Source organism: Benincasa hispida, chromosome 2 (genome assembly GCF_027475165.1).
Source record: "Benincasa hispida cultivar pf3 chromosome 2, pf3_genome.v1.1, whole genome shotgun sequence".
NCBI classification, from domain to species: Eukaryota; Viridiplantae; Streptophyta; class Magnoliopsida; order Cucurbitales; family Cucurbitaceae; genus Benincasa; species Benincasa hispida.
This window is the reverse complement of record NC_143479.1, coordinates 8,424,334-8,451,636: the sequence shown is the minus strand read 5'-3', so window position 1 is coordinate 8,451,636 and position 27,303 is coordinate 8,424,334. Positions and strand designations below refer to the sequence as shown.

At 34.5% G+C, this 27,303-nt stretch overlaps 1 protein-coding gene, 1 long non-coding RNA gene and 1 pseudogene across 3 annotated transcripts in view; 1 reads left to right on the top strand and 2 right to left on the bottom strand.

Annotated features, from left to right (window-relative positions):
- Positions 1-15,503, bottom strand: part of LOC150037631 (uncharacterized) — a 28,332-nt gene extending 12,829 nt beyond the window's left edge. Inside the window, exon 1 of the long non-coding RNA XR_016527574.1 lies at positions 14,964-15,503. This is a non-coding gene — a long non-coding RNA (uncharacterized LOC150037631). The remainder of the gene's footprint in view (positions 1-14,963) is intronic.
- Positions 15,504-18,812: 3,309 nt separating this feature from the next.
- Positions 18,813-19,890, top strand: LOC120071782 (germin-like protein subfamily T member 2 pseudogene; annotated as a pseudogene). Its single transcript, XR_016527909.1, has one exon. The product of XR_016527909.1 is annotated as a germin-like protein subfamily T member 2 pseudogene (transcript).
- A 1,046-nt stretch (positions 19,891-20,936) lies between these two features.
- On the bottom strand, positions 20,937-25,141 carry LOC120070591 (basic helix-loop-helix (bHLH) DNA-binding superfamily protein). The gene is made up of 6 exons (XM_039022399.2): positions 24,313-25,141; positions 23,694-23,891; positions 23,105-23,170; positions 22,008-22,076; positions 21,840-21,917; positions 20,937-21,347 (listed from the first exon to the last, which is right to left on the bottom strand). Exons 1-6 carry the CDS (start codon positions 24,601-24,603, stop codon positions 21,219-21,221), a joined length of 831 nt encoding a protein of 276 aa, XP_038878327.1. The 5' UTR covers positions 24,604-25,141; the 3' UTR covers positions 20,937-21,218.
- Between the last annotated feature and the right edge of the window lie 2,162 nt (positions 25,142-27,303).

The window sequence follows — 27,303 nt, the reverse complement described above, 5'->3', positions numbered from 1 at the left end:
TTTCTTAGCCAATTTCTATACTATCGACGCAATTTTTCTTTCTTTTTACCGCAATATCTAAATAAAACAATATAAATCACTTGTATTTCTACAAGTTATCACATCCTCAAATTTAGATATATGCTTGTCCTCAAGCATATCTTCAACTAAGGCAATATTGCTCAATTTCTATCTTTATTTTGCGTCGATTGGTTTCTCTGAATGCTCCACCTAGGCAACATTACTTAACAACGCAATTTCTTTCTATCCTTGATAATTCATAAACATGCTCTACTTTATTCTTTTATACAATATATCTCTTCTAAAAAAATCCTTTCTTGTTTTGAAAAGAATGTTTACCTCTTCATGCAAAAACAACTTGATGCGTTTGTTTGCGGTAGTCTAGTTTGCGTCATTTTATTAGAGACTGTTGATCATGGTTACATCCTTTGTTTTGGCTTGTTCCCATGGGTTTCATGCAAACATCCAACTACGGTTGTATGCCAATCTCAACTTCAACTCTTGATTTTCAGCTAAGTTTAACTTTTGCTGGTCAGAGGAGTTGTCTCTTATATTCTTATTTTTCTCTCATTTTTCTTATTTTTTTCTTTTCTTTTCATATTGTGTCGGTCTTGGAAGCCCTAAACAGTAAAGAACCACCAGACTTCCCTCTAGATTTGCAAGTGCTGATTGCATTTCTAATCATTCTATTGATGATATTGATGACAGTGAAAAACCTAGCAGTTTTTAGTAAGCCTTAAATAGTAAATAGAAGAATGAATGGCTTGCAGCAATGAAAAGCGAAATAGACTCTCTTTACAAGAATGAAACTTGAGAGCTAACTGATAGACCACTTAACAAAGGAGTTATTTCTAGTAAGTGGGTTAATAAGAAGAAATACTTGAGACAAAACAATCAAGTTGTGAAATATAAGGCCAGGCTTGTTACCAAGGGTTTTGAGTAGAAAGAGAGAATAGATTATATGGAGATCTTCTCTCTAGTGGTTAAACACACATCAATTAGGGTTCTTCTTTTGATTGTGGCTTGTGAAGATCTTGAATTAGAGCAGATGGATGTTAATACAACATTCCTACATGGAAACTTGAGGAAGAACTCTATATGGAGCAGCCTAAGAGCTTTGAGTTTCAAGGAAAGATAGAACTGGTGTATAAGCTAAATAGGTCCTCATATGGGCTGAAAAAGTCTCCTAGGTGAAGAGCCTATATGATCTTTGTGACTACTACAGAAAGCTTCCAAATGGTAGTCTAATTGGAGGAAATCAAATTAGAGATCTCCATGAGCAGCGGAAAGTGGAACGTTCCAAATCCCATTGAGAATGAATATAACAATTACAATCTTAAACGGAAACGAACATTATGCATAGATATAAAATTACAAGCATGCTATAAGAAGATACAAGGGATAGTGTCACACCCCCTCCCGAGCCTTAGCCCAAGACCCAGAAGAGAGCGTGAAGATATACCAATTTACCACTAGGACAAATAATATATCTATATTTATTTTATTAAGGATTAAGATTCTAGAATGTCTACAATATTCATATAATTTTTACACAAAAGATTTAGCTATCCTACTGATTTTCATCTACCCCATCCGAGTTATGCTTTGAAAGATTACCAAAGTCCTGGTGTTTGGTGGTTTGGTGACTTTTCTCTGAATGCTTCGCTCTGCTACCTGGGGGGAAAGAAAAACATTTGGAAAGCATGAGCTATAAAGCCCATTGAGTGGTGCCTTTAAATAAACAATAACTTTGACTATAGAAATATACTTTTGGAAATTAATATATAATCAATAAGTACATTACCAATGGTTCACAATTATTTCTCCAGCCAGACCACTGATTTATCCCCAGCTCATCCACTGGTCAAACATTTCCAGCTATACCACTGATTATTTCAGGCATGAACGTACCTTAAAGCAACATAACAACAATTCTTGTGGAAACTTTCCCTATACCCTATTTTCCCGCCAATGTGCACATCGACTATTTCTTTCCCGCTAGCTATGCTTAAGTAACTTGACTATATTTCCTATCGGTCATCGCCGACTATGATTTCCCACCGACCGAAGCCGACTATATTTTCCCGCCAAGTACCCTTTCAAACATGCTAACTATACATCCCGGGTATAATTCCAGTTTCCAACACAAACATACAAGTAATATCTGAGCAAGCATAGTAACAATAAACATGCATCTCTGTTCATGCCGGTTTACTATTATCCCCTATATATATTTACCTATATATATAGAAATATATCAATAATACAATAATACAATAACTACTCACAGTTTTTGCAAGGCTTTCCACTGCAAGTTACCTATGAAGTGTTTTCCTGAAATTTCTCCCATTTTCAATGAAATTCCAAATTAATACCATTATTTCACAAAATAACTTTAAAATATCCAAAATATCCTTTTATACCAAAATTACTAGCTTACCCTACTTAAAATGACAAAATTTCGGCCAAAATCTTCAAAACAGCCCGTTTAGAGGTTATTCTGACCAAATCCGGGTGTTGCTGCTTGTGACAAGGCGAAATCGCACACACACAGGGGCTGGGTAGCATCCACGACATCCAACCTCGCGCAGAAGGCTCGCGCGCAATGCGTTGCGCTGATGATCGCGGCGTCCGTATGATGCGTTGGGCGTGTGCTGGCTTGAGTGGCAGTTTGGCTTTTCACCTTGCCAACACAATTTCTGTCTCCTCCGTACTCCAAATGTGACGGCAGCCCGAGAACTTACTCTTAACTCACTATTTAAGACTTTAAAACTTGAAACTTAGAAATGGCAAAAGTAAATTGCTCACGCCAAGCCTCCCTATTTATAGATAACCTGGGCTCCTCTCCATGCGACACCTCAAATCCAAATGCCTTTCCCTCACGCTGCCAACACTAATCCCTTACCAGCAAGGCCTTGAGTTGTTTAAATCTTGGTTTGCCAACGAAAATGTTTACTTTATATGTAATATTAACCGTACACCTCCTACTTAAGTAGATAAGAATTACTTTGCATGCAATGTCCTTGGGCCACCTCATTTGCTTAAAGTTTAAGATTATATGTCCGGATGATTTAGCATCACTTATGGGCGCATTCCATACTCTCATTATCGCAAGCCAACTTACGTCCATCCAATCACCAATGCAGTTAACTACATATGCATCCATCCGATTGCCGAAACCTCACCATGTTCGGACACCCCCCTTAGCGTATGCGTCCATCCAATCCTTGCGCCTTTGAGGTGTCTCTTTAAACCATTGCCGTATAACACTTTTTCCTCATATGCGACCTACTAACCTTGATTGTGCAACCGTTCCTTGTACAACTTGGTCGCATATGCTAGATGCTCGCAAAGCTCATCTTAACCTTATGGCTTGGCCATGTATATCCTTTTCTTGGTTAGCCATCATTAACTCGAGTCTTTCCCATCAACGCATCACTTGAGTCAAAATTCCAAGCATCGCATCCTTGGCCGTATACCTTCCTCTCCTGCATGGCTTACTTTTGGCCTATGCACTCGCCTAGGATTATGACCATCCCTCTTTCACCGTATACTACTTGCTCAAGCTTTGTCTTAGGTGTCCACATGCCTCGAATGTTCTTGGCACATAGCATGTTACCAACGCATAACAACCTTTAGGTCGACTTGGTTCTCAACTCAAGACCTCATGATCTAGTTCACCATCGCATCCCTTATGACCAACGCATGTATGTCCTTGTTGCTTGTCGATATCTTTAATCTCTTGCTTAAGACCAATGCAACCAATCCTCAAAACCTTATTACCGCAAGCCTTAGCAACGCAAGGACAATAGTTTGTTCCATCGTCTAGCTCATCCTTTAGCAAGGCCGCCGCATAGCACCATCGCATAGTATCGATGCATCCCATCACCATATACCATCACGTAGCATCGCCACATCCATCACATAGTATTGACACATCTTATCGCCGCATCCATCGCGTAGCATCAACGCATCCATCATGTAACATCGTCGCATCCCTTCGCTACATAGCATCGCCGCATCCATCGTGACGCATACCATCGCCGCGTAGCATCGACGCATACCTTCGCCGCCTAGTATCGCTTATTTACTACACGAGCGACCTGCGCCTAGCACTTACGTCTGCATGCTCTACTAACCTCCCAAGACGTTGGCTGCCGCATGCTTGTCCCTGCATAGTCTTTCCTCTCGGCCATACCATAACCTCTTTCAATGCACAAATAACCTCTCAAGTGTTCATGGCCACCGCATGGCACATCACCAATACTTAGCACAAGGCCAACGCATTGTCTAGGACTTAAGCCATTTCTGCCTTGGCAACCAACTCATCATTCCTTTTTGACATATACTTAACCCAATTTTCACTAGTTATGGCTTATTTCAAGCTACTAAGCAATCCATTTAAACACTTAGAATTTTTTTCCTCCTTTTTGACCTAGGTAACTTCCACTTAGTTAATTCCTAATGACACCCTATTTGGCGCACCATGTCCATGACCGATCACCACCCATTGGCGCATTCCTATGTCAATTTATCTCAATTTAACCTTCAACGGCTACTTGCCCAAAACCCTTCTCTCTAGACAAACCCCTTTGACCACAACTTATTTCTCTATCCTAACCTAATACAGTCTACGTTAAGGGTTAGGGTCTTACAGATAGAGTACGCATACCTTTGAATAAATCTTCTTCAAATATCCCTTGATTGTTCAACAAATCGTTCAGTCAACATTAACACGAAAACAACGAACGAAACAACCAACAACACGAACAACGGATTCTTTTCGTACCCAATCGAGTCCAACTCGATTCATGAACGAAGTTAGAACACCACCACAATGGTTACCTTGGTATTCTCAGTGTGAGAATCTAGGAGTTGTGGGCTCGGTAAGATCTTGGATTGAGAAAGACAGGAGGTATACGATCGAGTAAGTGGGAGATGAATACTATCTATCGTATAGACGACGTACTCGATCGTTTAAAAGATAAAGCCTATCGTATAGACTTTGCTACTCGATCTTGTTGCAAAGATCAAACAAGTAACTATCGTATAGTAAACCCGTAGCTCGATCGTGTAAGCTCTCAATGCTATTGCTTACTAAAAACATTTTTTACTTGATAGCCCTTTTCGTGAGATCAATTTCGAATGAATCAACTGCCTAATTTTGGAAAAAATTTCTCTTTTTATCTCACGGTTACCACAAAACTTCTAATAACCTCCCACTCAATTTGGTTACTAGAGAAAAAGAAGTAATTATCATATTATAAATAAATATGATAACCAACTTATCATATTATATTTATAACCTATAGTTTTAATATTTCATTATAGGAAACATATAAACCATAGTTATTTTTCTATTTTATGGTATTTAATATAAATCGTATTTATATTAATTTCTCCAATTAATGTATCTAATACATCATATCAATTATATCACATATAATTGAATTTGTTCTTGTTCATTTGAACACTTCAAATCAACCCAAAATCTTATTCTCAACTTGAACCCATTGAGCTACCAAGGGGACCTCATGGATCTATAGCTTGAAGCTCCAACGGTACATGAATAACTGACTAAACTCTTTAGTCATGTGATCCACCATCCTTTAACTGTTGGTCACTCCACTAAAGACCGACAGCTGCACTACTCGCACGACAGATATATTTCTGTGTCCATATGACCAATCAACAGTGCGATGACTCTTCACAAATCGCTCGTAAGTACAGTTGGGCCAATTTACCGTTTTGCCCATGTAGTTACATCTAACTCCTTAAGTACCATTGATTCCTCTAATGAACAATAAGTCATAGTCCTATTATGACTGAGTCCTCTCTTCTAAAGAGAGGGTATGGGTACTATGTTCAAGACCTGGAATCAGCCCTTAAGGGAGTAATTTATCTACTTATCCATGCTTCGGGGAAGGAGTTAATTTCGTCTTGTTTAGTTGAGTTCCCAACTCTCCAATCAGACGAATCCCCACAAAGGTAGGCTTGTTGAGTTGGCAATTTGGCCACTTTCACCCATACTAATCAAAGGATTACCCTCACAGGTAGAAGTTCCCAACTCACCTAGGATTAAGATCATGTCACCTACGGTCATTTTAGTGAAATGTTAATCTCAATTATCAACAGCGTTATATAAAGAGATTAATCATCTCGTGGTCCGATCTTATACAAACTCTTTGTATAGGACACCTCCGCTCATATGTCTTTATATGAATAGTCAAGATCAGACCATTTGTAGCACTTTACAATACTTGTAAACATCTACAAAGCGGGCTATATCTATAGTGTCACTAAGATAAGGTATCCCTCCTTTATCCTTATACTACAGACCATTTAGGTTATTACTTAAGGCATGATCCACTTGTATGTCTCACATACATGCTTAAGTTACATGAAATAACCAAAGATCTTAGTTTATTGGATTTGAGTAAATGCTTATAAAATAAAATTTATTTTATTAATAATAATGTATGAATGTTTACAAACTATGAGACCATCGGGAGAATTAGTACACCAATCCTAACAATTTCCCACTTGTCCTAATGCCTCGAGAGATCAATGTACAATACATAAAAATAGTATAATATAAAATAAACTAGGGCATACTCTATACCCCAGTATCATCTCTCATTTGCCCTAGACAAGGTGTTGCATGTCCCATAGACCCAGACTCTCCCAAATGACCCTCGAACACTTTAGCCATAAGAGCCTTTGTAAATGGATTAGCAACGTTGTGCTCCGACGCGATCTTCGTGACTATTACATCACCGCGATGTACAATCTCCCTGATCAAATGATACTTCCGTTTAATATGCTTGCCTCTTCGGTGACTCTGAGGTTCCTTAGAATTTGCCACAGCTCCGCTGTTATCACAATATAGTGTGATCGACAAAGACATATTTGGAAAATCTTTCAAATCTGTAAGGAACTTCCTGAGCCAAACAACCTTTTTAGCAGCTTTACAAGTGGCTACCTATTCAGCTTCCATAGTGGAGTCTGCGATACATCCTTGCTTGATGCTTCTCCAAACTACAGCCCCTCCATTCAGAGTGAACACTAACCCTGATGTTGATTTCTAAGAATCTTTATCAGACTGAAAGTCAAAGTCTACGTATCTTGTAAGAATCAAATCCTTATCTCCATACACGATCATATAGTCTCTCGTTCTCCGAAGATACTTGAGAATTGTTTTGACCATCGTCCAGTGATCTAATCTTAGATTAGAGTGATATCGTTTGACAATCCCTATCAAATAGCAAATGTTAAGTCTAGTACATAACATTGTATACATGAGGCATCTAACAACCGATGCATAGGGAATTCGTCTCATTTCCTCAACCTCTTGAGGTGTCTAGACAAAATAATTCCATGCCTGAAGGGTAATAAACCCCTCTTGGAATTCTTCATCGAGTACCTAATCAACATCTTGTCAATGTACAATGCTTGAGACAAGACCAACCTCTTAAGGTGGCTTATGATCCCTGATGTGGTCTTCTTCCAAGAAGATAGTATTTGTTGACATAAACACATTCTTCTCACTTGGATCATAGAAGTATCCACCCCTTGTTTCTTTGGGGTAGCCTACAAAGAGGCAAACTTTCGAACGCGGTTCCAACATTTTAGGGTTAACCACTAGCACGTGGGCCGGACATCCCCAAATCCTGAAGTGATGTAAACTATCTTTACGGCCTCTCCACAACTCAAAAGGTGTTTCAGAAAAACTTTTCGAGGGAACATTGTTCAAAATATAAACTGCAAACTCCACTGAAAATCCCCAAAACGAGTATGGAAGATGAGCATAACTCATCATAGACCGAACCATGTCCAACAAGGTTCTGTTTCTCCTTTCTGATACACCATTCTGTTGAGGTGTAACTAGGGCTGAGAGTTGGAACGTGATTCCATGTTATATCATATAGTTCTAGAATTCTAAGTCCATATACTCTCCAACACGATCATATCGTAGTGTTTTTATCTTTTTCCCTAACAAGTTTTCAACTTCAGCCTTATACTCCTTGAACTTGTCAAGGGCGTCAGACTTATATTGCATTAGGTATAGATACCCATATCTTGAATAATCATCTATGAAAGAGATGAAATATTCATACCCACCTCGAGCTCTAACACTTATCAGACCACAGAGGTCTGAATGTATAAGCTCCAAGGTCTCCTTGGCTCTATAACCTTTTCCAGTAAAAGGTCATTTGGTCATTTTGCCTTCAAGGCATGATTCACATATCGAAAAGAATTTTCTTCTAAACCATTTAGAAGTTCACATTTCAACAACTTCTCAATTTTATTGAGGTTGATGTGATCTAATCTTAGATGCCAAAGATGGGCGTTTTCTTTAGGAGAAACCCTTGGTCTTTTCGCAGTTGTTGCTGTTTTGAACATTTCAGTATTAAGTAAGGATTTTATGACTAACGATCGTAGTACATACAAGTTATTTTCAATTGAATCAAAACTAATCTCCATACCATTGTTGAACATAAACACTTTATTCTCAGAAAAGGAGACGGTATAACCTTGTTCAATCAGACAAGAAACTGAGATTAAGTTTCTCTTGATATGAGGAACTACATAAACATTATCCAGTAATAGATAACGTTTCTTGTCCAAAAATAACTTTAGCCTGCCTATAGCAACAGCTGACACAACCTCACCAATACAGACTCATAGAGTCAACTCTCCATCTTACGTGATTAGTAGCACCTGAATCAAGTATCCAAGAAGAATCATCATTCTCTACCAAACACGTCTCCAAGACAAATAAATCACATTTACTGTGTTTAGACTTCTTCCTTTTCTGGAGAGTAGTGGGATCAGTATCAGAACCTAAATAAGCTCCAAGTTCCACTTTAGAGAACAATTCTCATCAATGAACTTTATTTGAGTCAGCAACAATTGCTTTCTCTTTTAGTCCCTTGACATTCAAGAAAGACTGGAGATTCTCTTGGGAACTGACACTACTGATTTCTTTGTCATCCATCCCTTTTTGCTTAAAAAGTGGGAATTGACGTTCAAAGAATTTTTGCAACAAGTCCATGATCTAATGTGCAATGACCATGTTCTCAACCCTTTTGGTCAATGCATCAGGTATGCTAGCCAAAATGTGAAGTCGGGCCATCAAATTAGCCTTCATCCACACCTCATATGCATTACAAAAATTTCGCAGTGCATCAAGGATCAGAACTTGAGGACACTTCTCAACCATGACAAACTCGAGGTCGTTTACCACGAAATATGTTTTAAGAGACTCTTTCCAATGTATTAATCATTTAAATTAAAAGAGGCAACTAACGGAAAACTATACATATTGTTGAAAAAACAAACATATTGATCTACATTAGATTTTAGCAAATACTCATAAAAAAAAAAATCAATCAGGTTTAGCAAAATCTAAATGAACCTCATGTGACATCTAGTTTTGCAATGACGCTTCTGTGGTTTAGGACAAAAGCCACCGAAGGGTAGTCAATTTATCCCTCCTTTGAATTGAGACACTCTCAGCCAGTCGTTAACACCAAAACATCTCTTGTTCCTATAACAACTAGCCATAATTGATTTGCTTAAGAAAACATTAACTTGTTTAACAATTTTCTGTAAGTGTGACCCTTCACATTAGATCCTAGAGTTCTGCCCCAAGCAGCCAATCCGAAGAGAAAAATCAGATTGGGGCAAAAACTAAAGCGACCCTATCCATTTCTGGAGTTCAACTTGATATTGATCAACCACACAAACCATCCAAAGGGGGACGTTCCCAAGGCACCACGAGGCCATGCAAGAAGATCTCACAGTGCAAACCAATGAAGTAGACCGTAGGACATGTTGACACACATCCTTTATCCACTTACTACAAATACTTTCTCCGTCCACCTTAATATTGACTCATGCAAACACTATATGAAGGGGGATGCTCCCAGGGCACCACAAGGCCAAGCATGAATCTCACCATGTGAACATTAAGGAAGAAACGTGAGTGGAATTGACATAACATATATATCTTTTCCTCCCACTGAGTATTTAAACCTAGGGTTTAGTTTACTTAGAAAAAAACACGGCTAAAGATTTAACTAAGTGACTTTTTAGGTTTGTCCAAAAGTATCTCTTACTTTGGAAAGTTAAACAACTTTTGATCATCATTCATTAAACTCTTTAATGAAGTCCTTGATCAACTATTGCATGCTTGCAGCAAATCTATCTAATTCACATTTCTAGATAGGTTCCCAGGTAGGGGTGTTATGTTTCCGTCAACTTAAATACCCCAGCCTAGCCAGAACCCGTCTTAGACAAAAGATCCCTTATAGATAGATTTAATACAAATTTAATCTTTTATGGAAATCAATTTAATCCTATTAAACTGATTTAAAAGATTAAACTTAGGTATCTAATCTTATTAGAACCATGAACTTAGGTCTATCTCAATCAAATTTTAAAACCCTTTTAAAACATGAGTTCACCTAAGTTCGCATGCAACTCTTTCTTATTGATTTTAGTCTTAATTTCCATTATAACTCTTATAACAGGAAGCAACTAAAACCATTCACAATGCAAAGTAACACATTCAAAAGGCATTCATAACTCTTATAAATAAGCCTAAGTATCATGCTCCATGCATTGTTCATTCATTACTACTTGTATATAACTCTTATATAACAAAGTAATGAAATAAGCATACATGCTCTCATACACCCTTATACTATAACTCTTATAATATAAAGATGATGCATGAATATGCTTAATGCATGTATAAATATAACTCTTATTTATATGATGCATGGTCATGCTTTCTTGTAATTTCATCATGTCATTTACTATATTATAACACTTAAAATATATGATGCATGAATAAAATGCATAACCTAAGGTGGGTTTTAAGTCTATATGTCATACACTATGGCATATAAACAAACATACATCTCATGTACATCAAGTAAAAATTGATGGACCAAGATAATTAGCCTCAAATCCTCAAGAATAAAGCTAATTATTACAAAGAGCATTGAGTCCACCGGTTCAAACAAGCGATCCGGGTCTTAAACTGTCCAGACGAAGCCGTGTCTCCTTGATCGTGTAACAGCTCTTTGTGATTGTTTAGCAATGCTGTATGAGCATAAACGATTGTTTAGTAACGATCGGGTACCTTTGACTTTGTGATGAAGCATGAAGGTCACGCGATCGTGCAATGCACATCGTATAACGCATGCCTTAAACGATCAAGTAGATGAAAACGACACGGTGAAGCATAATTGTCTAAACGATCCCTGAGCAAGCATCAAGTATCGTATACCGGGTGATTGTGAAGCCAGGACTATGCGATGAAGCATACTGGACTACACGATCATTTAGTGTGTGCACCTATTAAATGACGAGCATCAAATACTCTATGCGATCATTTACCTCAAACGTACACGCGATCGAGTAGTCAACACTACACGATAAATTAAACTCTTTACTTAATCATTTAGCATAAGCTATCGTAAATGCTACACGATCAAGTAGAACTTTTTTACACGATCATTAAGCCAAATCTGAACGATTGGTTAGCTTGGGCTACACGATGCGATCAACCTTTGGTATTCTTTCTCGATAAGAACAACATATCCATGCTTCGAAACTTCATCACGAACAATTAAAAAAACTTCAAACACTTTGAATACAGGCTCGATTGCTTGTTAATTATGCCCAAAAACATAGAGGTCCTTACAAATTAACATTTTGTAAACTTAAAAAAAGCTTTAAATAGAGGCAATCATCCCATAAACATCCATCAATACATCCACAAATACATTTAACTCTTAAACTCATTGTAGAAAACTTAAAACCCACCACGACTGTAAAGAAAGTTCAATACAGCAATGGAATTTGAAATATCATAACAACCTGGCTCTGATACCAATTGAAGAAAATCAAAATAGAGATCTCCATAAGCAGTGGAAGTGGAACATTCCAAATCCCATTGAGAATATATAACAATTATAGTCTTAAACGAAAACGAATAGATTATGCATAATTATAAAATTACAAGCATGCTATAAGAAGATACTAGGGATAGAGTATGCGTACCTTTGAAGAACTCTTCTTCAACCATCTCTCGATTGTTCAGCAAATCTTTAGTCAGCACGAACACGAACACAGCGAACGAAACAGCCAACAACATGAACAACTGGATGTTCCTCGAACCCAATCGAGTTCAACTCGGTCCACCAAAAAATTTAGAACACCAGCACAATAGTTACCTTGGTATTCTTGGTGTGAGAATCCATAAGTTATAGGCTCTGTATGATCTTGGATTGAGGAAGACAGGAGGTATACGATCGAGTAAGTGGGAGATGAATACTGTCTATCGTATAGACGACGTACTCGATCGTTTAGAAGATAAAGCCTATCGTATAGACTTTTCTACTCGATCGTGTAGCAACGATCAAATAAGTAACTATCGTATAGTAAACTTGTAGCTTGATCGTGTAAGCTCTCAACGCTATCGCTTAGTAAAAACACTTTTTACTTGACAACCTTTTTCGTGAGATCAATTCCGAATGAATCAACTGCCTAATTTTGGAAAATAATTTTTCTTTTTATCTTACGGTTACCAAAAAACTTCCAATAACCTCCCACTCAATTCGGTTATTAGAGAAAAAGAATTAATTATCATATAATTAATATATTATAAATAAATATGATAACCAACTTATCATATTATATTTATAACCTATAGTTTTAATATTTTATCATATGAAACATATAAACCATAGTTCTTTTTCTATTTTATGGTATTTAATATAAATCATATTTATATTAATTCCTCCAATTAATGTATCTAATACATCATATCAATTATATCACATATAATTGAATTTGCTCTTGTTAATTTGAACACTTCAAATCAACCTTAAATCTAATTCTCAACTTGAACCCATTGAGCTACCAAGAGGACCTCATAGACCTATTGCTTGAAGCTCCAACGGTACGTGAATAATTGCCAAACTCTTTAGTCACGAGATCCACAATCTGTTAACTGTTGGTCACTTCACTAAAGACCGATAGCTGTACTCTTCGCACTATAGATATATTTATGTGTTCATATGACCAATCAACAGTGCGATGACTCTTCACAAATCGCTCGTAAGTACAACTGGGCCAATTTATCGTTTTTCCCCTGTAGTTACATCTAACTCCTTAAGTACCACTGATTCCTCTAATGAACAATAAGTCATAGTCCTACTATGACTGAGTCCTCTCTTCTAAAGAGAGGGTGTGGCCACTATGTTCAAGACCCGAAATCAGCTCTTGAAGGAGCAATTTATCTACTTACTCCTACTTTGGGGAAGGAGTGAATTCCATCTTATGTAGCTGAGATCACAACTCCTCAATCAGACGAATCCCCAAAAAGGTAAGCTTATTGAGTTGGCAATCTGGCCGCTCTCACCCATACTAATCAAAGGACCACCCTCATAAGCAGGAGTTCCCAACTCACTCAGAATTAAGGTCATGTCACCTATGGTCATTTTAGTGCAATGTAAGTCTCAATTATCAACGATGTTATATAAAGAGACTAATCATCTCATAGTCTAGTCTTCTACAAACTCTTTGTATAGGAAACCCCCGCTCACATGTCTCGACATGAATGGTCAAGAACAGACTATTTGTAGCACTTTACAATACTTGTAAACATCTACAAAGTAGGTAGTATCCGTAATGTCATAAGGATAAGGTATCCCTCTTTTATCCTTATACTATAGACCATTTAGGTTATTACTTAAGACATGATCCACTTGTATGTATCACATATATGCTTAAGTTACATGAAATAATCAAGGAGCTTAGTTTATTGGATTTGAGTAAATGCTTATAAAATAACATTTAATTTATTAATAATAATGTGTGTACGAAATATTTGCAAACTACGAGACCACCGAGAGAACTAGGACACCAATCCCAATAGTCTAATCTACCTACTATTATACGTTGATGACATGTTGTTGGCAGGGAAAAGTATGATTGAGCTAAATGATATCAAAGATAAATTGAAGGCTAAATTCAAAATGAAGGACCTAGGGTCAGCTAAAAGAATCCGAGGTATGGAAATCATAAGGCAAAGAAACAGGAGAGAACTATTCTTATCTGAGAAGCAGTATACTAAAAAAGTGTTAGACAGGTTTAATATGTCCAATGCTAAGTCAGTATCTACACCTATGAGTCAACAGTTCAAGTTATTTGCCAAGGACTCCCCTAAAGACCCAGCTGAGAAGCTAGCTATGTCAAATGTTCCTTATTCTAATGCCACTAGAAGTTTAATGTATTTGATAGTGTGCACTAGACCTGGTCTAGCCTACAGTTCAAGTTTAGTTAGCAGGTACATAGGTAACCTCAGCAAAAATCACTGAGAAGCTATCAAATGGGTATTTCGATACCTAGTGGGATCAGTGGACATAAAACTATTATACAGGCTTCTAATGACCCTAAGCTACTTCTAAAAGAGTATGTTGATGCAGATTTTATAGGGGTCGGTGATAAAAGGAGATCTCTAACAGGTTACACCTTTATGTTAGAAGGAAATCTTATAAGCTGGAAGTCTACCCTACAATCAATAGTTGCCCTATCAACTACTGAGGCTAAATTTTTAGCAGTAACAGAAGCAATCAAAGAAGCAATTTGGCTACAAGGCTTAATTACAGAGCTAGGCCACACATAAGAATCAGTAAAACTACTATGTGATAATCAGAGTGTAATCCACTTAACCAAAAATCAACAATATCATGACAGTACAAAGCATATTGATGTAAAAAATTTCTTTGTTAGAGACATTATCGAGAAAGGAACAATTATTATACAGAAGGTCAAAACAGAGGACAACGCAACAAATTTCTTAACTAAAGCCCTACCAAGATCTAAGTTCGACCACTGTTTAAATCTATTCAAAGTAGTAGATTTAACTAAGGGAAAATAATTACCTCATGTTGAAGATTTTCAAGGAGTTTTTTGCTTCAAGAGGGAGATTTGTTGAGGTGAACCAAAAAGCTTCAGCTCGTGTCTCCAAGCTCAGCTCTAGCTCTTGTCAAAGACAAACCATACAAGACTTATAATTAGAAGCTACTAAAGAGTTACAACATACTAAACTTGTTAGCTGATCACTCTTGTTATTTCTGTTATCTGTAGTAAACTGATACAAATAGAACAAAAACTTTGTGATAAAGTGAACATAACATAAAATATACTTCAAAAGATAAACGTTTTGAGAGGGAGTTCGAGAGTTTATACTCATCTTTATAGAATCTAAAACTTGTAATCTTGAAGGATGAATAAAAGGCTTGAAGATCGTTTGTAGAGTGGATATAGGTGAAGAATCACTGAACCACTATACCTCTTTGAGTTTGTCTTCTTCTTCTCTTTTCATTTTAGAGATTGCATGTTATTTTTACCCATGATCGAGTCAAGAATCTGAGTTCAAACTCATAACTCTAAAAGAAAGAAACAAAGAATAGAGAGAAGGACAGTGGAGAGAGATCTGGAAAAAAAATGTATCAAAATGTTATAAATCGTACCGAGAAAGAAAGATAAGCTGAAAGAAATAATTACCATTTGGTAAAACTACGTGGCAACTCATCCATCATACAATCAGCATCCATTTCTTCACTCCTTGGATCAATCCATTAGAAACCAGTTTTGGGCCTTGTAGTATTTTGATCCAAAAGCCCATTTACATTAGTGGAGCAAATTTAACAAGAAAGCTACTTTTGTATGCATTAGTGATGTGTTAAGGAATGTCATACATTTTTCCTTGCGATGAATGTGTTTTTATCACTAAGAATCCTAATTTTCCAACTTTTAAGAGACATTAACTTGTATTTCTATAAGCTATCACTAATCGATAAGAAATACATAAACATAGGATTCAAGATTTTAAAATCAAATAAAATAAAATCTCTCTAACTCAATTGAACTTTTAAAATACAATTCCAAGTAGATTTGGAAGATACCTAAGCCATAGGAGATTTAAAAACAGTCAAACTCCCCAAATCATAAAACTTTAATCCCTCCGAGAGATTTTTGAAAAATCATCACTTCCATATTCTTTTGTTTGACTCTCGAAGAATTTTTATTGCACTTCTCTCTAATGTCCAACCTTAGAGCAAGGGTAAAGGTTCAATTCATGTTGAAAAATATTGAATCAAACTAGATAAAGAAGAACTCTAAAAAGATTATTTAATCCTTTATTTTTCAACTTTTCCTTCTATATTCATTCCATTTAAGCTTTTTTTTTTTCGTTAGAACCATTTTTATATTCCTACTAGTTTTGTTTAATACGAGTTTAAATTTATTTTTATTATGTTCACTCTGGTTGGGGGAGGGGAGCTGATATATTAGCAAATTGATTACACTTCAAGTAGAAATAGGCAAGGCACGTTTCTGATAGTGTTGTCCTGAAGACAATTCGTTTTGTACGGACTACAAGTAGACTATAGCAATCATCACAATAGGATACAACGACTAAGTACAATAGCAACCTCAAACTACTCAGATCTGGTAGAACTCTCAGATACTTATTCTCAACTCAACTCAAGAACAAAAGGAAGAAATTAGAGAATCTTTAATTTGGAATGAGATACTCCAAATGAAGAAAGAAGTTGCTATTTATAGGCTAGCAACTTATTAATCCTCCAAAATGCAAAATAAAATAAAATAAAAATATAATTGAAACATTTGTCAAGCTTATCTAAGTTGAGTTGTTACTTGATAAAAATCAAATATAACCCATTCAAATTGAAGAAACTATAAATTTAACTTCCATACATGTTAAATTTGTAACATGAAACATCATTTTTAATTTGAAGTTTCAATCCAATTTGAAAGTTTCTAAATAATAATTTTAATTGACACAATTAAATCCATTTTTATGTTTCAATATTCAATTGTTTCACTTTCTTTTATTATATATATATATCCAACAAATCTTTCCTTTCATCCATTATGAGCTATATTTCTTTAGGATTCAAATATGTAGATACCCTAAATTTTTTTTTAAAAAAAAGTGTTATAATTACTCGCTCAACCTATAGTTTCATTTGCTTTTATTAATTTAATTAAGCCTTGCTTGGTAACAATTTAGTATTTTATTTTTGTTTTTGAAAATTAAGCCTATTTTATCCGGATGTCTTATAATGATTTGCACTTTCTTAAGTACAATGGTTGAATTCTTAACCAAATTCCAAAAACAAAAATAACTTTTTGAAAGCTAATTTTTTTTAGTTCTCAAACTTTGGTTTGATTTTTTAAATCATTGGTGAAAAGTAGATAATAAAGAGAAAAAAATTAGATGTGAAAGTAGTGTCCATAAACTTAATTTTCAAAAATAAAAACTGAAAACCAAAATGATTACCAAACAGAATTTTAACGTTTGATATTCATTTACATACTATGTTATATCTGATAATTGAAAGAGTTAGGGAATACAAAATTTTCATAAATGCAATATTAAAGAAAAAAAAAAAAAAGAAACAAAAACCCCGACATAGAATTTCACTTTGACCACAGACACGGGAGAAAACGCCAAAACCTATAGGATCCTACGTATCTATGGTCAAAACCAATAAAAACTTCACAAAATAAAAAATCAAAATCAAAATTGTTACTATTTATTTTTTATTTTCTAATTAAAATAGGGCTATAATGGTATATAGGACATTTTTAAATATAACAAGTATATAACAACATTTTAAAAAAATTACAAATATACCAACATTTATGAGCCATAAACTTCTATCATTGATAGACTTTTACTAGCGATATGGTTTATTACTAATACACTCCTATCAATAATATGGTCTTTCACTAATCTAAATTTTTTCATATTTGTATATATATATTTTTTTACATTAAGGCTGTTTTCAAATATAAAAAAAATGAACTAAAATATTTACAAATATAGCAAAATTTTATTATCTATCTGCGATAGACTACTATTTATGTTTATCTATGTCATGATAGATACAAGTAGTAGTCTATCGCGGTTTATTGTCTATCGTGATATTTTGCTATTATTTATAAATATTTTCAGGAGTTTGTCATCTAAATAATTTTTGCAAAACATTATGCTAATATTTTTTTAAGCAAAAATATAACCATTCGAAAGCCAACAACCACAATCCTAATCCCTTTCGAGAGTGAGGGAAACAAGAATGGAAGGAAAGGTCTCTTTCAAAACCTAAAAAATCCTGAATAGGAAGCTAAAGCTACAAGATTATGGGTAACTTTGTCTTCTCTCTAGGAATTTTACAAAAAGAATAAATATTAACAAGCTTAGTTAAAGACGAGCCTTCCTCCACAAAAAAAATAAATAAATCTCACACAAATCATAGCCTTTATAACTCAAGCGATTGATGAGTTCTAAAGAGTCAAACTCAACCATCAATGGAGGATTTAGACCACTCCACGTCTTTCTAATCTTCGAAAGACCTTCAAAAATGGTTTTGGCTTCTAAAACTTTCACGGATCAAAACTAAAGGACTCTCGTAGGCCAAACTAATTATACTATCCACCCGGCCTCCCAAATGCCACACAAAAAATATAAGAAAAACTTAGCTTTATGCCAGTCCAAATCCAAACAAGTCGTCACAATTAATTTGTTTCTGAATTAAAGACTTTGTCAATCTTAGTTCTTAGCTTTTTATTATTTGTAACGTCGGCTTAGGAAGTTTCGCCAATAGATCAGAATCCTCAAATCATAAAATTTTTCCATTGAGATATTATTTGAGAAAAAAGATTCGTAGTCGGCAGCTGCCAATTTTGCTCAACTATTTAACCCAACTCTGCCATAATTGTTTAAAACTTACCCTTCACCTAAACATTTCTTTTAGAATTAAACATGCTTCTAATAATTCCCTTCATTATCCTCTTCGTTCTTCCTCATCCTTCGTTGTCGACCGATCCCGATCCGTTACAGGACTTCTGTGTTGCTGATTTAAATGCAACTGTTTCTGTTAGTGGATTCCCTTGCAAGCCAATTTCAAAAGTTAGTGCAGATGATTTCTTCTTTGATGGATTGAGCAAAGAAGGCAACACAAATAATCCATTTGGTTTTGCCCTCACACTAGGAAATGTTCTTACATTGCCAGGACTTAATACACTTGGCCTATCCATGAATCGTATCGACCTTGCGCCCGGAGGAATGAATCCACCTCACTTGCATCCTCGAGCCTCCGAAATCGTTATCGTCCTTAAAGGGAAGGTTCTTGTTGGATTTGTGACTGTAGATAATAAGTATTATCATAAGGTTTTGAGGGTAGGGGAGGTGTTTATAATTCCCAGAGCACTTGTTCATTTCCAGTATAATGTCGGACATAAGAAAGCAGTTGTGCTTGCAGGTTTCAACAGTCAATTGCCAGGTGGCGTGCTCGTTGCTGGAAATTTGTTCGCTTCGAATCCTCCTATCCCTGTTAAAATTCTGTCTAAGGCTTTACTAGTCAATGATGATGTTATCAACACCATCAAATCTGAATTTATTATTTAAGGCATGTTTGAGAGTAATTTTAAAATTGTTAAAATCTGGTTTTAATAATTTAAAACAAATTTGATTGAATGAAAATCACATTTAAAAGTGTAAAATTATACGTGGAACTGATATTGAGTGAACAAAAATGTATTTCAAAGTGATTTTAAATATGATAAAAATGATTTTAATTATTTTAAAATCACTCTCAAACATGTTATTTTAACTCAGTTTTATTCTCCATTTTATTGAATATTTTGATACTATTCTGTCACTAGTTGTGTATTTGCACAATAATCATATTCAGTCGTGAATGTGAATGAATTAGTTTTACTGCTTAGAAGGCAGTCCTGTGTTAATAATTTATATAAATATATTATTTCACTTGTTGATACTTCCACTTTCTTTGATCTATTATTGCTCCCTAACATGTAAAGATAGAACTGTCTTAAAGAAACAAATAAACCAATTCATTTCCTCATTTCATTTCACTCTTAATAGTTCTTTTTTGCATCCTATTAAAAGATCCATGTCTCAATTTGATGGAAATATAAAAAAAAAAGAACTTGAAATTGTTATAATTAGTTAATAGAATTTTGATTGTGGGTTAATTAGAGTATGTGACCATTTTTAACCATCATTTCTATAAAATAAGACAACATTTAGATGTATGTTAAAATATTTGTGTAAATGTCAATGCGAGAGCATAAATTTGAAAAGGAAATTGAAAAAATAATTATAAAATAATATCAAACATTGGATGGTAAAAGAAACAAAACCACATAAATTCAATTTTGAGATGAAAGGATGTGAAAATTCAATAGAAAAAGTTTGAATGAGGTTAAAATAAATGTGTAGTTTTCTTTTTAAATTCAATTTCTTTGAAAATGAAAGTTTTTGATTGAACATAAAAGTTAAATTGAGGAAAGTAGCGAATTGAAAAGGTTGAATATTGAAAAAAAAAAAAAAGAAAAAGAAAAAACATCATATAGAGAAAATAATATGACATGTTGGCTATATCTTAGAGATTTACGGACGATACTTTGACAATATATCAACAATTTTGTTAAATTGCTAGAGACATCCATAAAACAATACATAACTGATGGTATTATAAATCGTGAATTTTTGAAAATGGATTACTTGATTAGATATTTTGGTGAAATGTCACGATATTTTCATCATTTATTGTAAACAATATTGGCATGTGAAACTATACAATGAACATGTGATCGAGACCATAAAACTGAAAAAAACTTGAATCAATCTATTGTAGCTAGTTCTTAAAAAAACACTCGAAATTCACACAAAGTTTTGTCGGAATGGGAGAAAAGAAATTCTCCCCTAACGAAACTTCTAGACCTTCAAAATCTCAAAATTTCGAATATTTCGGTCAAAATTTTACACCATGTTCTAAAGAAGGAAAGAAAATGCAAGGTGTCAAACCACCCCCAGCCTCTCAAATGATCCAAGCTAGGTATGTTTTTTCTCCAGTACAACGGCAGTACAAATTACAGTCGGTAAGTTCCAAATTGGAAGTAGGTTCAGTTTCTGCAGACAATACAAGTAATTGATCGTTCCAATTATATCGAATGGATAATACAGGTATTCGATACTAAATGATCAAACATATATAACATATATATAATATATCTCTACTGAACTAAATGAGAAAAGCCAAATCAATTTTGACATTTGATTATAAGTTGCCTATTGAGATCTAAGACGTTCTTTCAAAACTTCCACCAATCTGCATATGCAACCATTCAGGTTGTGCACCTTGGGTATAATCTCTTGCTGCTTGTGAACCATATAATATTCCAGCTGCATCATACGGTTGATTAACAATCTGAAACGTCAGCTAAGAGAGTTAGGAAATAATACAATCAAAACCTATTTTTTAGAACTCAAAGACCCAGTTGTACAACCAATAGAACATATCTTATTCAAGTAACCGTTAATCAAAACATATTTCTTCAAATGAAAGTTGTTCTAGAAAGTGTCAAGTTTCAGATGGAGTGCCAAGAACAAGAAAGCATGAATTCACCTTTGGTGCAAGAAAGTAAAAACATAGATGTTACCAGATAAACAATCAGCCAGGTTTAGATTTATGGATATTCTGGTAAAAAGTAGCGATCAAAACTGGGAACGATAACAAAACTATACTCGTTTCCTACGATATTTCGAAATTAGAGGTTTAAGAGGGGTTGTTCTAGTATAGCCGTATAGGTTTGCCATATTAGATACTTTTCATCAAGATAAGATTGCCAAAAAGCAACGGCTAAAGAACTCCTTTTTGTAATGTTTTTCTCTTGTTGCATGAAATGAGAATCAGACTTACATTTTTTACAGTAAAACCTTCTAGGCCAGGGCTTATGTTCATCCTGGAATTCACAGCTTCAAGCTTCATGGAGAGGAACTACAAATTTGAGCCAAATATTCAAAGCTCAGATTAAATAAGAAAAAAAAGTTTTGGATAAAAATAAAAACCCAGGATTTGAATAAGTACCTCGACCTGACGTTGCAGTGATTGGATGTAATTTATTATCTCATCAAGGACAAGTGCTTTTCCAATAACCTACCAGATAGGAAGAATATACATGCATATGCAAGAAAAATTATAATTTGAACTTGATTTTCAATATGACTGCAACCGAACTCAAAATTAATATCCCCCCAACTCTAGGAAAATCCATCCCTGAACTGCTAGAGTCATGACAATTTAATCTCCAGATTTCTATTTTGATCACTCTTGTCCTTAAATATGACTAATTGTTCGTGTTACAATGTAGCATGTCCCACTAACATCAATCAACTTCTGCAATAACATTGGCCTTTTTCCTGGGATAAAAATTAAAATTAATGAAAACTCATAGACAGAGATCTTTGTTCTAGTGCTCTTCTTACTTTTCTTAGATCACTTCAACTGAAACCACTCTCAAGTTTTCCTTTTTCTAGAGTTATTCTTCTCAGTGACTTCATCTCATGCCGTTGTTCTCAGTTCTCTACTTCTCTTTAACTCCCAAATTTGCTGCTTTCTCCTCTTCTTACACAGTTTCTCTCTAGGACTTTACAGATAAGGATAGAATGAAGGATGTAACGGATTTGAAGGAAAGCTTGTTGGACATAGAAGTAGTGGCTATGTAGCAACCATTGCTCATGTTTAGGAATATAATTGACCAATTCCTTCACTCTCTCTCTTACATCTTAGACCATGTTTACTGCTTCGTAATCAAAATTGCTACCATCGTAATGGATTTTTTTTTTAATTCATAATTCACATAATATTGTTAACTAGTTTTAACATATTTAAATGGGTCCCACTTTCCTATTATGATTATTGATTAAATTTACTAGAAAGTAAATGTGGCCTTAGATCAGTTAAATTTAGCATTTAGGTGAGAGAGAAGTCCACTTCTCACCCAAGCTCCTCCAATAAGTTTCCTGGTGTTTAATGGCAGGAATTGCATTGCAGTAATTTGTTTGGCTTTAAAATTGATCAAATTAGAAGTCAGACTCTAAATTGTACCTACTCCCACAGTTCAGGGGTGTTTTCTAAAATTCCCCCAATAGCTACTTGCACACAAAGTAACACAGAAACAGTACCTTGTTACAACCTGGAACCAAGTCCTGCAAAATTTTCATTCTCTCACTGATCTTCTCTCTTCTCGCCTGCACAAATGGGTATAGTAAGACAAACAGGCAAAAATTTGGGAGGAAGGCATAACGGTAGATAAACGTTCCAAATCTCCACCAGAAACTTGGAGCTGTTAGACACAATGCTAAGAACTGTTTGATAAATGATTGAGGTCTCCTTTGGTAACTATTTTATTTTTTGTTTTCGGTTTTTGAAAATGAAGTCTATTTGCTATTTTTTGTTTTTGGTTTTTGAAAATGAAGTCTATTTGCTCTCAATTTCTTACAATAATTTGCATCTTTTTTAATACAAGAATTGAATTTTTTAGCCAAATTCTAAATTCCAAAGACACGTTTTTAAAAACTATATCTTTTTAGTTTTCAAATTTTGGCTTGATTTTTTAAAACATTGACAAAAAATAGATAACAAAATTAGAAATTTAGAGGTATGACAAGGTCTATAGGCTTAATTCTAAAAAACTAAAAATAAAAAACCAAATGGTTGTCCAACGAGGACATGAGAAATTCAGATCCGAAACAACCGAGAAAAGTACATTACTCTTTCTGCTAAACTATGACTATCAGTTGCTTGGCCCCTTCTTGCTCTGACATGAATGTAATCTTTTGGTGGTTCGGGTTTTGGGCTTTGCTCGGCCATCTTCTTACCATCAGCTGAGCTAGGTTCTACTTCAGCTTTTATACCATCATTTTCATCTCTGGATTCCACTACTTTCATCCGTTTACCTTTTGAGTTACTCTGTATGAAATTGAACGTACAGAATAAAGTGGCAATTACTACCTTGATTAATAAGTCGATAAAAGGACAATTCATTCAAAAATTTAAAGACAACGTGCTTTCAATGTAGTTAGCCAGTGTCGAGATATATGATCAGCTGTCCAAGTTTTAAATATCTGCGTACATCATTGGGTAAGTTTCTTGGTAATCTTGGCAGATATGAACAACGATAATGGTTTTTATAAAAATAAATAGCTGTTATCTCTTCCTTGGGAGCTCCTCCCCTTCAAAAAAGAAAGAAAAAGAGTTTCACCTTTCAAAAGTGAAAGAGCGAACTACCAGTGTAAAATTTGACTAATGTCATTTTTGTTCAAAACTAGGTCAACGTAGCCAAATTGAGAGCAAAAGGGTAATGAATGAGGAAGAAAACAAGAGAACTAACCAATTGATTAGCACTACTAGTGGAAACCATTCTCGAAGATTCATCCTCGGAGCTCACATCCTTCCTCTTCCTCCCACCGCCACTCTGCTCTGTCACTGTCGATTCTTCCATTGATCCATCGCGATTCGTGGAGCTCTCAGAAAACCCACTAAGATTCTGAACCAAATTAGCCATTCGAAGCCCCAATGCGCTCCCTCCCTGCTCCCCCCCAAAAGGCCAAATCGAGGCCAAACTGTAAGCAGAAGGATTCGCAGCGGAGAAGGAGGATTCATTAACAAGTGGAGGATCCATTTCCGGCTGACCCAAATGAACCAGAAACAGAAATTCGCAAGGGATCAAAATCAGATGTCAATGTCGGAGTTCCAGAGAGAAATCGAAGAGGTTTGGGGTATGTATTTGAAGATGGAGATTGGGAATTGGAGTGAAAGTGTAGGTAGTGGAGATGTTATTTATGAAGTAGCTTGAGGGAAGGGAAGGGAAGGGAAGGGAAGGGAAGGGATTGGCTTTTTCAGATGGGGTCCGAGAGAAATATGGATGCCTCTGCTTTGCTATGCGACGAGAAAGAGAGAGAGAGACTGATCTTTTGGGGCAGAAGTGGCGCACACTGTGCTGTGTGCTCTCTCCGTCTCTCTCCTCGGCTGTAATTTTTGACCAAAGGAAGAGTGAAAAGATAGAAGTTTTATGAGGCCGAAAACTATAAAAATACGACTAATTTTGATACTTTTTAAAATTTAAGAGTGCACAAGAACCCCTATTGCCAAATCCCTATTGAATATCATACTAAAAAAAAATCTAACTTCAGATAAGATTTAATAAACTAAATCATCCTAAATCTCGTAAATTTGAATTATGAATATAAGTTTCGTGAAGCAAATAAAAAAATAAAATATATCAAAACTAACTTTAATTCTTACAAAAACAATATGTAAAAACTAAATCAAATTAATGGTTGAAAATAGAAATGGAAAGTTATATCTTTCATGTTCATAAAAAATTAATGTTAATTGTAAAATATATTTAATTATAATTTAACCCAAAATTTAGACACAAAATAAATAAATAAATAAGTTGTATTCAAAACGGCTATTGAATGAAGTTAACCTATATAGGTCCAACAAATACTTTCTATTCATAACTGTTAAAATTCAAATTTCATTAGTATGAATCATGCAAATACCTTCATTGGTTGAACACAAACTTTATTCTAAAAATAATTTAAATCTCACACAACTGTCGTGTAATAACTAAAAACTTCATCAAATCATGCAAATAAAAATATTATATACTAAAAAATTCGCCCACTAAACCATACAAATAATCTCTATACTAAAACCTAAAGTCCCTCAAGTCTTTGATATTTACTCTACAACAACTTTCTCGTAGATATACAAATTCTTCAAAAGCCCAAGTCATCTTTCATTCTAATCATCATCATTTGAAAATCTCACAGATAAATATGCAAAAATACTTTGAAACCTTAATTAAACCATCGCATCCTTCTAGGCAACCAATGCTTTCGATAATAGGGTCGAAAATGTTATGTCCAAAAAACATTGTCATGGTATTGGCCTGGGCGTTCCGATGTTATATGAGTCATATTTTGAAATTGTTGCCAATAAGTTGGTTGAGGAAGATGAAGTCGTTAATGCCAAAGAAATTGGAAAATTTTCTTTATCGTTAGAGATGAAAACATAAAGGATAAACATAATCTAGGGATAGATATTGAGTTTAAAAAAATTATATGTATATATATTATTTTTGTTGGAAATATAAAAAAAATCCTTTAATTAATTAAAAGATATATTTTTAAATTTCAATCTTAAACCAATTTTACAACCAATATTATTTGTAAATATCTTTTCAAAACTACCTAAAAAAAACGTGGGATCATATATCCTTTGAAATAATCTAATGAGTAGTGGGTCCCTTTTCAAATACGACCATATTTCAATATATTCAAAAGATGGACATCTTTCAAAACTATACTCACATTTTGGTCATAAAAAAGGAACCCAATCCAACAACTATGAAATATTTTGGTTGGTTTGTTTTGGTTAATTGAGTCATTTATTTAAAATTTTATTCTAAAAAAAACAAAATGTCAATACGTAAATTTTTTATTCAATTATTTTCATATATTGAATTAAGATGAACAACTTGATTTTAATTTATATAATCGCCAAATGGGAGTTCCTCTATTCAATCCTTTTCCTTCTTCTTGTTGCTGTATATCTCGTTCGTACACATCTTCTCTTTGTTTCTCAAAAAATTTTCTTTTCAAAGTACTAAAAATACTATTTTTATGAGTTTTTGGAGAAAAAAATAATGAAATTAAATAAAACTAGAATAAATATATGTATATATAATTTTATTATATGTAAAAAAATATATATTTTAAAGTTAATAATAAGTTTGGGTTAGTTTGGATGGGTTCGAGTTATTTTAGGTAAATTGATAACTCAACCCAAATCACCCAAACCGCATGAGTTGGGTTGAATTGATCGATCATCGAGTTTTTTGAACACTCCTACTCAATGCGTTTAATTTTTATCTACTCTACCTAATACTCAATCACAAGTTATTAAATAGCACTATTTGATCACATTTGAGCTTTTTATTAACGAAACATTATTTCAGAATTTTCTTTTTGTCCAAAAATCTATAGTACCATTGTTCACATTCTAACATATAATGCATGATCGACAAAAGTCTACGGTGTTTGACTTCAAGATCACCTTCAAGGATCCATGTTGTAGTGTCTAGTTATTTGATATCCAGCTAATTTTGTTCTTCTTTGTATTACTAAAAAAACACAAGTTATAAATGACATATATATATATATATATATATATTCTTTCATTTTGTGATTAAAGGGAATTCATGGTTGGCTACATCAAGTATTACTAAAAACAATTTGGGTGCAGCGTTGGATGCACCAATCTACTATGCAACTCCTGTATCCAATTAAAAATTGGCACGTGACAATCTAAA

Bases quoted from the DNA above. Each gene is read 5' to 3' on its own strand.
- LOC120070591 (XM_039022399.2), bottom strand. From the start codon at position 24,603: ATGGATCCTCCACTTGTTAATGAATCCTCCTTCTCCGCTGCGAATCCT. The intron at 23,892-24,312 runs GTTAGTTCTCTT...AATTTCATACAG, and splicing joins CTAGTAGTGCTAATCAATTG to AGTAACTCAAAAGGTAAACG. The intron at 21,918-22,007 runs GTACTTATTCAA...TCAAATTTGTAG, and splicing joins CACTGCAACGTCAGGTCGAG to TTCCTCTCCATGAAGCTTGA.